The sequence below is a fragment of the Pollicipes pollicipes genome, unplaced genomic scaffold, assembly GCF_011947565.3.
Source record: "Pollicipes pollicipes isolate AB1234 unplaced genomic scaffold, Ppol_2.1 Scaffold_4881;HRSCAF=5763_pilon_pilon_pilon, whole genome shotgun sequence".
In the NCBI taxonomy this organism is placed as follows: domain Eukaryota; kingdom Metazoa; phylum Arthropoda; class Thecostraca; order Pollicipedomorpha; family Pollicipedidae; genus Pollicipes; species Pollicipes pollicipes.
The window spans coordinates 48,348,102-48,360,691 of record NW_023596576.1 but is presented as its reverse complement, the minus strand read 5'-3'; the positions used below and the strand labels follow the sequence as shown (position 1 = coordinate 48,360,691).

The window sequence follows — 12,590 nt, the reverse complement described above, 5'->3', positions numbered from 1 at the left end:
TTAAGGTTGGCATATGCATCATCCTCGTTAACTTCTGCGTGATCGGCTCGATAGTCACATGCATCTGCCTCTAGCAGTTTGTTCTTCATGGGCACGAGGACAGTCAGGTGCCCCTGTCAAGCTGTTGCAAAGAAGTCTCGTGTGTACGTCTTCGCTTGTTATTCCATTATATTTTAGTGGTGTACCTTATAGGCTTGCAAAGCACATCGTCATATTCGCCAAAAGCTTCCACGTGATCGCAGGGTTGGTCATGTGCGCCTTCTGAAAACGGTATTTCATGATCTGTTCGATTATTTCGATATTGTGATCGTCCCTTAGCATTACGGAAGTGTCCTTCTGGCCCCGTTAACAGTTTTACCTCTCTTACACGACTTTGCTGTTTTCTTCACGTGCCCGGTCACGTGTTCGTCCTGTAAGATATCGAGCCAGGCCAAGCTAGAGAACGAGGCGGAGCACGAGGACAGGATGAAGGGATTCCGGCTGGCGCTGAACGCCGCCGGCTTTCGGCCGGAGGACCTGAGCTGTCCAGTCCAGCTGGGTAATGGTGTGGTTACGGTGCGCGCTCACCGCCGGGAGCGGTCTGGCGGTGGCGTCATCATCAGCAGTCTAATACGGCGCGTGCGCCTGCCGGAGCACGTGGACGCCGGTGGGGTGACCTCCCGGCTGACCCGTCCCGGTTAGCTGGTGTTTGAGGCGCCGCCCGCCACCCCCACCCCAGCCATGGGTTCAGCTGGCGACAAACAGAAGGCTGTGACGTCAGAGCCGGACGCTGGGTCAGCTGTTGCTGAGGGCAGCGCTCCGGCAGCGGACCGGCGGTCGGAGATCTCAGGGGAGGCGACTCCCGCCGCGCAGGGGGAAGCCGTCGTCGAAGGTCCCAGCACCAACGCGACAGAGAACTGCGTCGCCGATGTTGTCCAGAAGGAGGACATGTAACGCGTCTCGATGAATGTCAGCGACTTCCAGCCGGAGATGAGCGTCAAGCTGGAAAGCGGAGTGGTGATGGTGCACGCGGCACGTGACGAGACCTTGGGCGACGGCGGCTCCACCTACCGACTGATGCGGCAGTTCGTCCTGCCGCACCGCGTCGACCCCGACCGCGTGACCTCGCTCCTGACCCGCGCCGGCCAGCTGGTGATCGGGGCCCCTGTCGCCGCGATCACGGTCCCGGCGCTGAACCAGACGGGGGTTCCAGAGGTCAAGGCGGAAGCTCCAGAGGTCAAGGTGGGGATTCCAGAGGTCAAGGTGGGGACCCCAGAGATCAAGGTGGAGACTCCAGAGGCCAAGACGGGAGCTCCAGGGGTCAGGGTTGGGGCTCCAGAGGCCAAGGCAGAGACTTGAGAGGCCGAGCAGGAGGCCAAGCAGCCGTCTCCCGAGCATGCAAAGCGGACGGAGCCTGCGTACACGGCTGTGGGAGCGCAGGCGGTCCAGATTGCGGTGCAGTGTGAGAAGCGGGGTCATGTGGTCGGTGCTGCTGCCACGCCTCTTTAGGGGTAGGGTAGCAAAGGTTTATGGCGTTCTGTCGGGGTCTGTGGTGAGAAGATGCGGCTCAAAAGGGCAGCCCGTCCCCCCCTCCTGGCGGCGTCCCTGGCTGAGTCTGTACTATGCAGCGGTTGTTGTGACTGAGCTAGGGATGATGCCTAGCTGGTCAGCATCTGTGCGTGCGAGCCTAGCTCGCTGAAGTGCTTATAATGGCGAATCGGGAGTGTGCCTTTCGAGCAATCGTTATGTCACCAAATATCTGACGTGTCTATGCCTCGGTGGGTTTTGTTCCAAGTGGTTTGCAGTCTGCTCATACTCAGAGAAGCGCTGTGGTTTATGTAGTCTCAAAAGAAAGGACCATAGGCTGCCTGGCGGCACAGCTTTATTTGGAGGGAGAACAAATTATTACCTGCATGCAGCGATGTATGTGTTTTACCTTCGCATTTATCTGTGCCTAAATAAGCTTTACCGAGCGTTTTACAAGAACAGCTTTGATAAGAGAAACTTGTTGCGAAACCCGCCATTTCATAGGAGCAAAGCCTTTTCATTGAGCAATTTGTGCAGAATTTTTGTAATGACCTTCTGTTTCACTGACCACTCACTTCTTCCCTGTACTGCACTCCCTGCTGACCAAAGCACTGTTCCAGTCTGATTTTCTTGCTGGAACATGGCTATCCCATCATCGAAGACAGGCCGTGCGTACTTAAAACATTTGTCATTTGTCGACTGTACGTAAGCTGAGCCACGGCAGTGGCTAATCCGGTCACGCAACGTCGCGTTCAAAACTGGTGTCGGAAACATGACATGAAAGTACGGATCAAATAAAAAAAATGCATGCATCAAACAAAATCAACTTCCACCAGCGGACATAAAACAGGCCAGATATAAAATCGGAGGAAGGCTGGGTATAGCGCAACATCGTGGGAACAAAATGCTACGCAAATAGCTTTCGGGGCTCCAACGCTCTCATTGTTCTTGCGAGCGCGGGTGGTGTCGGAGTCCAGGGACGATCGGAGCCAGCCGGCCCCAGTTCAGTGACTACCGGAGTCCAGTGACGGTCGGAGCCAGCCGGCCCCAGTTCAGTGACGGCCGGAGCCCAGTGACGGTGGGAGCCAGCCGGCCCTAGTTCAGTAACGGAAGGAGTCCAGTGGCGGTCGGAGCCAGCCGGCCCCAGTTCAGTGACGGCCGGAGTCCAGTGACGGTCGGAGCCAGCCGGCCCCACTTCAGTGACAGCCGGAGTCCAGTGACGGTCGGAGCCAGCCGGCCCCAGTTCAGTGACGACCGGAGTCCAGTGACGGTCGGAGCCTGCCGGTCCCGCGATAGGGCATCTCGGCTTCGGTGCCGCCCGCCCAACAAATTCCAGATTGCAAATCTGCCGTTTAAAGTTAAAACAACATGCGGTCATTTCTAGCCATTTTGTTTTTTTGTGTCATCTGATTCGTCTTTTCATGCTGCATTCGGATATTTAAACCAATAGTTGGAATTTCACACACTTTTAGGTAAAGGAATGAGCTAAAAGTTTGTGAAAATTTCAACTGATTGTTCAAATTATTGAAATCAGCATGAGCAGATGAATCAGATGACATAAAAAGCGCAAAGCGGCCAAAAATTAATACATGGGGTTTTACCTTTGGGTGGCAAAAATGACTTGTTGAAAAATTAGTTCGCGGATCCCGCAGGATCGTTTCTCAACATTTAGTGAAAAGTTCTGGGATTTTGGAAGGCTATTCTGAAAGAATTGGAAAGGGATCGCGGATTTCATAACATCACTCAGCAGTATTCAAAGTATATCCGGGGTTCTGGAAGATCCAAGATCCAGGAATCAGGAATCCTTGTAACCGCTTCTTGACCCAGCATATTTTCCAGCCTGGGCATGCACGCATCTTGTTTGGTAGTGGGCTAAACATGCTGGGCTTTTGTGGACCAGTAAATTTAGGAAAATTATGTTGTGTATGTTTAAAGGTAAACTTAGCCAGGGTGTAGTTTCATAAACCAATTTTTTGGGGGACGGCAAGGAAAGGCCTCCAAACATACCGTCAAAACGCACAAAAAGCATGTTTTCCTCGGATTTGACCTAGTTTTTTCAGAGTTGGGCTCCGGGATGGAGCCCCTGATTTGCACAAACACAGCGACCACAGCCATTGTGCAAGTCAGTGGTGTCCCTTGAGGACACTACTTCAAAAATACAAACAGATATGTCCTACACGTACATGTGGATGTGTCGAACACGACATTCTGTTTGTAAAACTGCATGTTTTGCTGAGAACATTCCCAAATTCTTGACACGTTTCCCTCAACATAAGCCTGTCACTGACTTAACGCCAGCAAAAGAGCTCACGGCCGTGAGGCACTCACCAACATTCCAGCATTTGCCACGCACGTGCAGCCTATACATGAAATGAATTGGATCCGGAATCATCCTTGATATGCAATTATCTCAATTTTCATAGGCCTGCACACGGGCTCGAGGAACATCATTCTAACACTTAGCAATAACCGGTAGATTGCTTCTTCTGTAGGCTGTCCACTGGCGTTGGCCGCGAATAAAGAATAACACTGTATTAATGAAGTGAAATCGTATTGCATGACATGGATGGCCGTACCATGGCAACAAAGCCGTGCCCTTGGTGGCGGTTCGCAAATAAAGTTGAAATGCATAACAGGTTCTACATTGGTAGATAGATGTAACAGCCAAGCAATATTGGCTAAAATTTTAGAATGCATACAGTGAAAGAAATTCGGGCTACCTGGATACATTTTCAGCCCCAATGGATCTAGGTCTCCTGAAATATGCATTAATGAAGGACACCTATCCTGTTATCGGTCCACAAAAAGGCAAGTTTTCGTTCCTTGAACAATGAAAATTAGTTATATGTTCATTTGCAAGCACTCAATAATCCGGGAACATCTTTTATGCTGCGGTTTCACATATTTGTTTCACTAAGATCTAAGTTCAAATTGTTGGTTCATGACGTAAGTAAGACAGCACTGTTAGCCTTATTCATCGTAGAATGACCCGGGGATATACATATATATATATATATATATATATATATATATATATATTTGTGTATATACATTGATATCTTGGCCGCATGTCTTTATCGAAACCGATGTCAGTAGCAAATTGAAAATTCCCTTTGGATCTCAGTCGATTTTTCAGGTTTCTTTTTTCAAGCAGCGAGCCACAGTTTCAAAGATAACTTATGCAGGGGATTAACAAGAAGTAATTGCCAGCCATTACTACGATGCAGAGCATATCCAACTAAGGATTACAACACGCGAAAATGCGTGTAAATGCAAACAAATACGAGTAAACAGGCATCACGCATCACGCATCATTCATACAAGCAAGCAATGTCAAGTAAATAGGCATCACGCATCACACATTACGAATATTTGCAAACAATTTCAACTCAACAGACATCGTGCCTCACGCGTCAGGCTTCACTCATGCATGTAAACCATTTCAAGCCAGCACGCATCACGCGTAAGTCATTTATCACACCCGCATAATAACCACTAATCCGAATTCGCATGAAGAGCCATATACGTTTAGGTCTGGCCGCCGACTTCTGATAAGAGTGGATTCACTTATTTTCTTGTCTGAATTGTCCTGCACGTGGTAATGGTTTGGATGGTCCTGGTTCTGTGCTATTGCACGGTCCTGCTACTGATCTTCTTTTCGACAAAGGTATGTAGCCGAACTGTCAATGCATCTATCGCTGCTTTCTCCTTGTTTCCCCGCGAGAAATAAGGCTGATAGAACTGTCATAAATAGATATACGTAATGTTTCTCGCAAATGTCCGTAAAAACTTACGTAATTTTGTTCCATGATGCATAATTTTGTTCCAGATGATTACACAATAAAAATCAGCAAAACAAATATTGCGATTTGCTGGGCAGTTCAATATATTGGTGTAGAGCCACCACCCCACGTTTGACAGCTGTCGGTCCGTTGATGCCTTGCGGGCTGCCTGAATATCTGTTGCATAGTCTGCAGTCAGCAATTGTGAACTGGAATTGCTAACGTGCCCGCAATTCCTGCCAGGGTGAGAGGCAGGCGACGCCATATAGCCTCAGCAGCTGAGTGCGTCGTAAAGCCCCAATGACATGACATGTAATTGCCAACTCTTTCAACCTCATGGACCCGAAAACTGTGGGTAAAGAGAAAAAAGACGGTACCTCCCTTGTCCGCAACCCGTGAGGACCGCAAAATCCGCGGCAGATTCTGCATGACAGCTATTGTGAACCAGAGGTCTTAATCACTCACGCTGTACGAGCCTTCGGGCTACGTGCTAAAGGACGTGACACATCCAGTCAGCCAGTATTTGGAGATTTACCGAATGTCATACGCAAACACTTTTCGTTAGGGTCTAGCTAAAACTGGTCCAGATAATTTATTCGACAAAAACCGGACCCCACGATTTCGGGGGGCATTTCAGAAAGACATGAGACGAGACGTGATAGAAACAGCAGCGGGAGGATGCCACACAGTATCCTACAGCTCTCCTACAGATGTCTCGGGAGAGGAGACGGCCGCATCCCCTGCTGTCTGCGTCAGCGTTTACCGGTGGCGCGCCATGAGCTGTCTGGCCGCACCGTGCCCACACGAGTCGACAGCGGCACTGACCAGCCGGTGTAGCCTGAGGCCAGAACCCACGTGACCTACACGCAGGAACGGTCGGAGGGAAGTTGATCGAGTTTACAGTAGGCATTGACCACCTGCTGTATTCCTACAGGGCACATTTCAGGACGACGGTTCACAATACAAATTGATGTACCCTCAAACCGCAAAATGATGGCAAGGTACACACATGGCACGCACGTACCAATGAATTTTTTTGAATCATGATATCCGTAACGCGTTTTTTTTTATCTCAGCAGAGGTCCTGTTTGTACTCGATCAGCATCAACGCTCTTTCTTCTATGCGCTACCTTTATGCTTGTTATTTGTTGCATTGACGATTGCGTCCTGTACCAAACATCAATCCCACAGTTATGAAGCATTACAACGATTCAGAAATTTAGTGGTACTGCAAACCCCTTGAGCATCGATTCCATTTTAACAGGCGAAGTCGAGAATTTTCGCCTCGGCTTGTGAAGTCGTCTTGTCAGGCCGCCATCGCTTCGAAACTTCTTGTCTAATCCAGGGCAAGCCGCCAAGCAGCGCCCTCACATTTCGTAGTGCTGGCTGTGCTTTCGATGTGACCGACGCGAAAGCCCCGCCGCTCGCCAGAGTTTTCTCGATTCTCTGAGCCTCCTGTTTCCTCAGGAAGCTCTGAATAGGTGAGACGTCATACTTTACCCAATGAACGTTGAGATTTTGGTGACGTCATCCACAAAGATCCAATGGCAAGTCAGCTGTGGTGGCGCGCCGTTCGCGAGTACAACCGAGTACCATCGAGAAATAGATCAACTCATGGCTCGTCTGGAAATTTCTCGCAGGTCAAGCGCAGGAATATTTAAGCGACAGTCTGGTCGAAGGGCCATTCAGTGGCGGGGTGTCCGGACGGTTGGTCGCGTGCGCGCAGCTCGTGCAGTGACACTATGGGCGACATGGCGTACTGGCTTGGGCCGTGGATGGGGCTTCCACTACTTGCTGATGTGCTTGAGAAGCCGGTGCAAGACCAGGAAAGCCGGAGAAGTTCCAGGTGTCTATGCACCTCGGCCACTACGAGCCTGACGAAGTTGTTGTCAAGGTCAGTGACAATGTCATCACCGTCCGGGCTGAGCACGAAGAGAAGTCGAAAAACAACTACTCGTTCAGCAGGACGGTGCGCCAGATCACGGCGCCGGAGGATGCGAGGGTGGACCAACTAACCTCGCATCTAACCAGCTCGGGTCATCTGAGGCTGGAGGCTCCTCTCGCGCAGAAGCCGGTGGCCAACAGGGCGAGGAACATACCCATCACGATTGAGGGCCCAGCGCATGGTGAAGAAAAGAAGGAGGAGAACCCGGTCCCGATGCGGATCACCTACAATGTCGACAAGGACGGCGGGGACAAGAAGCATTAAAGCTTAGGCCTGGAAAAGGCTGAGAAGACCCGGTGGTGAGCACGGGCGGTGAGCTCAGACCGCTGCTCCTATGGGCCGAGTGAGCCAGTTGCGCGGTGCGCTTTAAGGTATCTGTAAATGTTAGCGCTGTGAATATGCCTGCCTTTCTGCCGCGATTTGGCCGGGCGTGTCTGTGATTGGATCCTGTTCTGCTATGTGTGCGAGGCACCGGTTGTCCTCGCGCGCTGTGTGGCGTGAGGCGCCCCTGGACGGAGTCGTGCGTGTTGTAGAGGCAGTCTCTGTTGATGTGAATACGCTTTGGGAATAATTCACACCAGTCGATCGGTGTCTTGGTTCGGCGGGACCTATGTTGAAAATGAATGTCAGCGAAGGGAAGCTCCGGAGAGTCATGTGAACCTTGGGCACGCCGGCCACATTGTAGATAGATTATGGCGAGCTATCTTGTTATCCCTAAATGTTGTTTAAAAATGATGGTGCATCAAACATTTGCAGTCCTCGCTGGATCGCCACCACGCCGAAAATCTGTCACCACTGAGTTATGAGCTATCTAAGTTATCTAATAAAGACTCAACGCATAATACGACTCGTGGACGGCCCCTCATGCACATGGAGGGGGCGGGGGCTTTACTGGAACGCAACGGAGCCGTAGCAAGAGCCGGAGCCGGAGCCGGAGCCGGAGCCGAGCCGGAACAAGGGGCTTAAAGACATTGTGTGCTTCAAGTTCGTCGAACAATCCCAAAATGTGGATGACCTAATGCACTATCGTGACCACACGGGTCCCAGGGATCCCTGGTTGTCTCCAGCAAAAGGAGCAAAAGATTGTCACACTGGCATGGGCGTAACCACGGCTGGTTTGCTGCGTCTGGGCCCTAATACATTTCCAGCAGATGAAATTAGTTTTTTTTTTGCTTTTTGAATGTTTTTTGAATGTTGAAAAAAATTTTTTACCCCAGTTACATTTCAGACGTGGCTTCATTCGTGCCAGCTTGTGTTTGGTCGACTTTTCTGCTCACCCCTCCGATAAGGAAATCGGTTCGCGTTCGGGCGCTGATGTATAATAGATTCGTTGATTTTAGCTGCCTCAAATATTTTGACTTCACCTGTAGGTGGTACATTCACGCTCGGCTCTTAAATGGTGTTCTGTTATCGAGGGTTTAACGTAACCAAAACAAAACTGCAGAATTGGCCAAGTTCACGAGGGGTAACGTGGATTCTGGACAGGGAAGGCGATATTTTGAGCATGAACAGGTCTTTGGAATGAAAGGGTCCATATGACTGCTTCAGAACACAGCACCAACAATAGTCGGAAGAGGGCAGCCGTATCAAGACGTGTGATCTCGCCTTCGAAATGAAAGGATTGCGATCTCTCGCTAACTATGGTGTTCGGTGCACGAACGGGACAATGCTGACGCATTAGGTTAATTGGGCGCCGCTCCGAAGACAAAGCAGCCAAACCGGAACGCCTTTTACGCACAAACGAGACTGGGGGTTGTAGGGGGATGGGGACGAGGGGACTATAATCACGCGCATCATTGGATTGCGTTGGGTTGCAACGGCTGGGTAACGTAATGCTATGTTCGAATGCAGTCACAAGTAATGTTTAAATGCTTTTAAAGTGCAAAGTTGGACACAGTTGGCTTCCTTTCGCGACAAGTAACACGCCCGTCTTTGAACCGACTAGCTGAATTCGGGGCCAAGTGGACGCTACTACTCTTGTGACTTTACTTTAAGGGACGCTGCTATCAATACCCAGGCTTAAGGGGTCAGCCGGTCTGCCTAATCAGTGCGTCACTAGGGGCTGGTTGATGTACGACCCACAATGCGCACGCAATTTGCAGACCACGCTTGGCGCAGTTCAAGGACGGTTGCTGTCGTGGCGTGGAATGTGCACATACTTTGATCGGAGTGCTGCTTTCAGATGCTGAGGTCAAGACTGGGACAGTGGAGCACTGACGACAGCTGTGTCGTCGCACTGAGCTAGGTGATCGGGAGCTGAATGTATTCGGTCGCGGGCCCTGATGGCGATCCGACTCTTCGCGTGGCGGCGCTGGCTGTTCAGCGCCGGGGGAGGAGGCACCCCCATGGCCACATAGGAAATCGATGGGCCCGACGCTGTTATGTAACCCGTCTGGTCTTGTGCGGGCAGTTTCCTTTCACATGCATCCAGTGCGCCGGCACAGTGCATTGCAATCGATACGTACACATCTCCGAATTATCAGCGTCGCCATCAGTCAATAAGTGTTACGCTATTGCATCACCCAAGGTCAGGCACTGCGTTCTCGGTGGCGTTAAGGATTGATCCGCAACGATGCTGCCGCTGTCTTCGTCTACAAAAGCGCTGACCTCGACAGTCGCGCCTACAAGTTTGGTTTCGAGTGCACACGGGATTTTGCTACTAAACTGGAATGAGGTCACCGTGTCAACGAAGCACATCTTGCGATGGCTTCAAATGACATAGTATGTCATGAACAGCACCTTATGATCGGCATCACTATTGAACAGATGCTTTTAGAAGATCAGTGCATTGTGAATAGAGCTGAGGAAGGGGGAGGGGGCGGTCCAAAACCCCAGGCGTGGACAACGATTAAAAACATAGGGGCTTAAAGACATTGTGTGCTTCAAGTTCGTCGAACAATCCCAAAATGTGGATGGCCTAATGCACTATCGTGACCAGACGGGTCCCAGGGATCCCTGGTTGTCTCCAGCAAAAGGAGCAAAAGTTTGTCACACTGGCATGGGCGTAACCACCGCTGGTTTGCTGCGTCTGAGCCCTAATACATTTCCAGCAGATGAAATTAGTTTTTTTTTTACCCCAGTAACATTTCAGACCTGGTTTCATTCGTGCCAGCTCGTGTTTGGTCGACTTTTCTGCTCACCCCTCCGATAAGGAAATCCTGGTTACGCTGTTCGGGCCCTGAGGCTATAATAGATTCGTTGGATTTTAGCTGCCTCAAATATTTTGACTTCACCTGCAGGAGGTACATTCACGCTCGGCTCTCAAATGGTGTTCTGTTATCGAGGGTTTAACGGTAACCAAAACAAAAACTGCAGAATTGGCCAAGTTCACTTATGTATCTTGTTACAGTAGCAGGGTGCATGCAGGATTTGGCAATGGGAGAAGGCGTGACCCAAAATTGCGCTGAACGTTTTATTCCTTCATATTTGATTTAGTGTGTCACAGGCGTGCAGAAGTCCTTCCATGACAAACGACATGACAAAGCTGGTATGAAGAAGTACGTATGCATGAAGTACGTTTGCAATTGTTCGTAAGCAAATTCACGTAAGGTATAAGGTTCGTATGATAAAAGTACGCAAGCAAAAGCTCGAACGCAGATGTTCGTTAGCGGATAACCACATAAAGTACGCATATGAAATATTTGTATTGACAACAGTTGTCAGGGAAAAACTTCGCATAGAAAACGTTGCAATGCATTAAGCAGGGTGCGCAATTGTTCCCACGCAGTTGTACGCATATCTTCGTATACAGTTGCACGGACGCAATCCTTCCTAAGCAGCTGTACGTACGCAATTCTTCGTAAGCAACTGTACGTTCGCAATTCTTTGTGCAGCATTGTACGCGCGCCATTCTTCATTCGCGGTCAGCAATTGCACGCACATCACCCTTCATAAACAATTGTACGAACATGAATTTTGTAACGGATAAAGTTTGTTGGACCAAAGTACGTACCAAAAGGCTTCCACGCTACTGACCCTTATAGCAATACGGTTGCATAGGCTGTACTCCTATGAGGAGTGTTCCAAGACTTTGGTGAAATTTGGCGTACGCGGGACACTTTAAGGCGAACATCTCGACTGTGCGATTTGTAGGCATATTCCACTTACGTCTGGGGCAAGTTTGGGTCGGATGCAAACAGGTTCCGAATCAAACACCTCTTAGAGCACAACATAATTTTGGAAGCATGATTTAGTTACAGGACTGGATCCGTCAACGGCGAATTCGACGACCAACGACCAATAAATTTGTCACCAAATATTCTGCAAATCGAAAAGTAACCTTCTCGCATTTTGCAAAGGTCAAGAAGCAGCAGTGGCGTAACCAATATTTTTTAAAAGTTTCTGCAAAATACGGGGCATACGAGTGCATGTGCTGCAAAATGTCATACGACAACAGATACACGGGTGTCATATTTCGAGCGAGTACGAGTGGCATATGTTCATATCTCATACGGTGAGACACATACGAGTGCATGTGCTGCAAAATGTCATACGGCAACAGATATACGAGTGTCATATTTCAAGCGAGTACGAGTGGCATATGTTCATATGTCATACGGCAAGACACATGCCGAGTGCATGTGCTCGTACGCACATGCGCATCCAACTGCTATCAATGTTAGGCTATGTTTTTTGACAGAAGCGCAGCTGTTTGCCATTTGGTCCCAGCAGGGGCGGGAGGGGGGGCGGGGGGCATCAGGAAAGGTCAAGTCGCGTGCAGCACATGGTGTTAGCAGGATACATGGTGTGAGACACGTCAAATGATAACATCTAATGATGCAAGTTAAGCCGCACTTCATTGGGACTTGTCATGGCGTGCTATCTAGCTCGCGATTGAATGGCCGGTGTTTCGATTCCAGCCACCGCGGAATTTGTCTCTGTCTCATCGGTAAACTGTAGGGTTATGAAGACGCCAATGACATTGACAAGCCTGCCCTTCATGATTGCAGAACATGGTCATTACTACTGCGGAAGGTCTTCCGTTGAACTGTATGGAATAACTAGTCCTTTAGTTCACATTATTGTGTGATTCGTTTGAACCTGAATTCGTTCAAGGGCTGATCGAACTGGTCCTGGTATCTCGGAAAACTCTGAACAGTAGATCTTCTCATAAGCTGGTTCCAATGCACAGCTTATGTGAAAGCTCCCTCCCCCCTGCCAAGCACTTAAGTCACCAAGCATGCCCCTTGATCCCCTCCCCATCATCCCCTACGGATGCACACGTGAATTTACTGGAGAATAATAATCACCTCACAATATGCGGAAAACAAAGTAGGGAACATTCACATTCACGAAGCTTTGGAATTATTTCTTAAACGGATCCCAACCAGCATGACAGCACGCTACGGAGGCTGCGA

At 49.6% G+C, this 12,590-nt stretch overlaps 2 protein-coding genes across 2 annotated transcripts; both read left to right on the top strand.

Annotated features, from left to right (window-relative positions):
* The first annotated feature begins 942 nt into the window (after positions 1 to 942).
* Positions 943 to 1,338, top strand: LOC119100510 (body wall muscle protein HR-29-like). Its single transcript, XM_037223598.1, has one exon. The coding sequence runs from the start codon at positions 943 to 945 to the stop codon at positions 1,336 to 1,338; it is 396 nt and encodes a 131-aa protein (XP_037079493.1).
* A 5,802-nt stretch (positions 1,339 to 7,140) lies between these two features.
* On the top strand, positions 7,141 to 7,497 carry LOC119100509 (heat shock protein beta-1). Its single transcript, XM_037223596.1, has one exon. It carries the CDS (start codon positions 7,141 to 7,143, stop codon positions 7,495 to 7,497), a length of 357 nt encoding a protein of 118 aa, XP_037079491.1.
* The last annotated feature ends 5,093 nt before the right edge of the window (positions 7,498 to 12,590 follow it).

Coding starts and splice junctions, on each gene's coding strand:
- LOC119100510 (XM_037223598.1), top strand. CDS start 943: ATGAATGTCAGCGACTTCCAGCCGGAGATGAGCGTCAAGCTGGAAAGC.
- LOC119100509 (XM_037223596.1), top strand. CDS start 7,141: ATGCACCTCGGCCACTACGAGCCTGACGAAGTTGTTGTCAAGGTCAGT.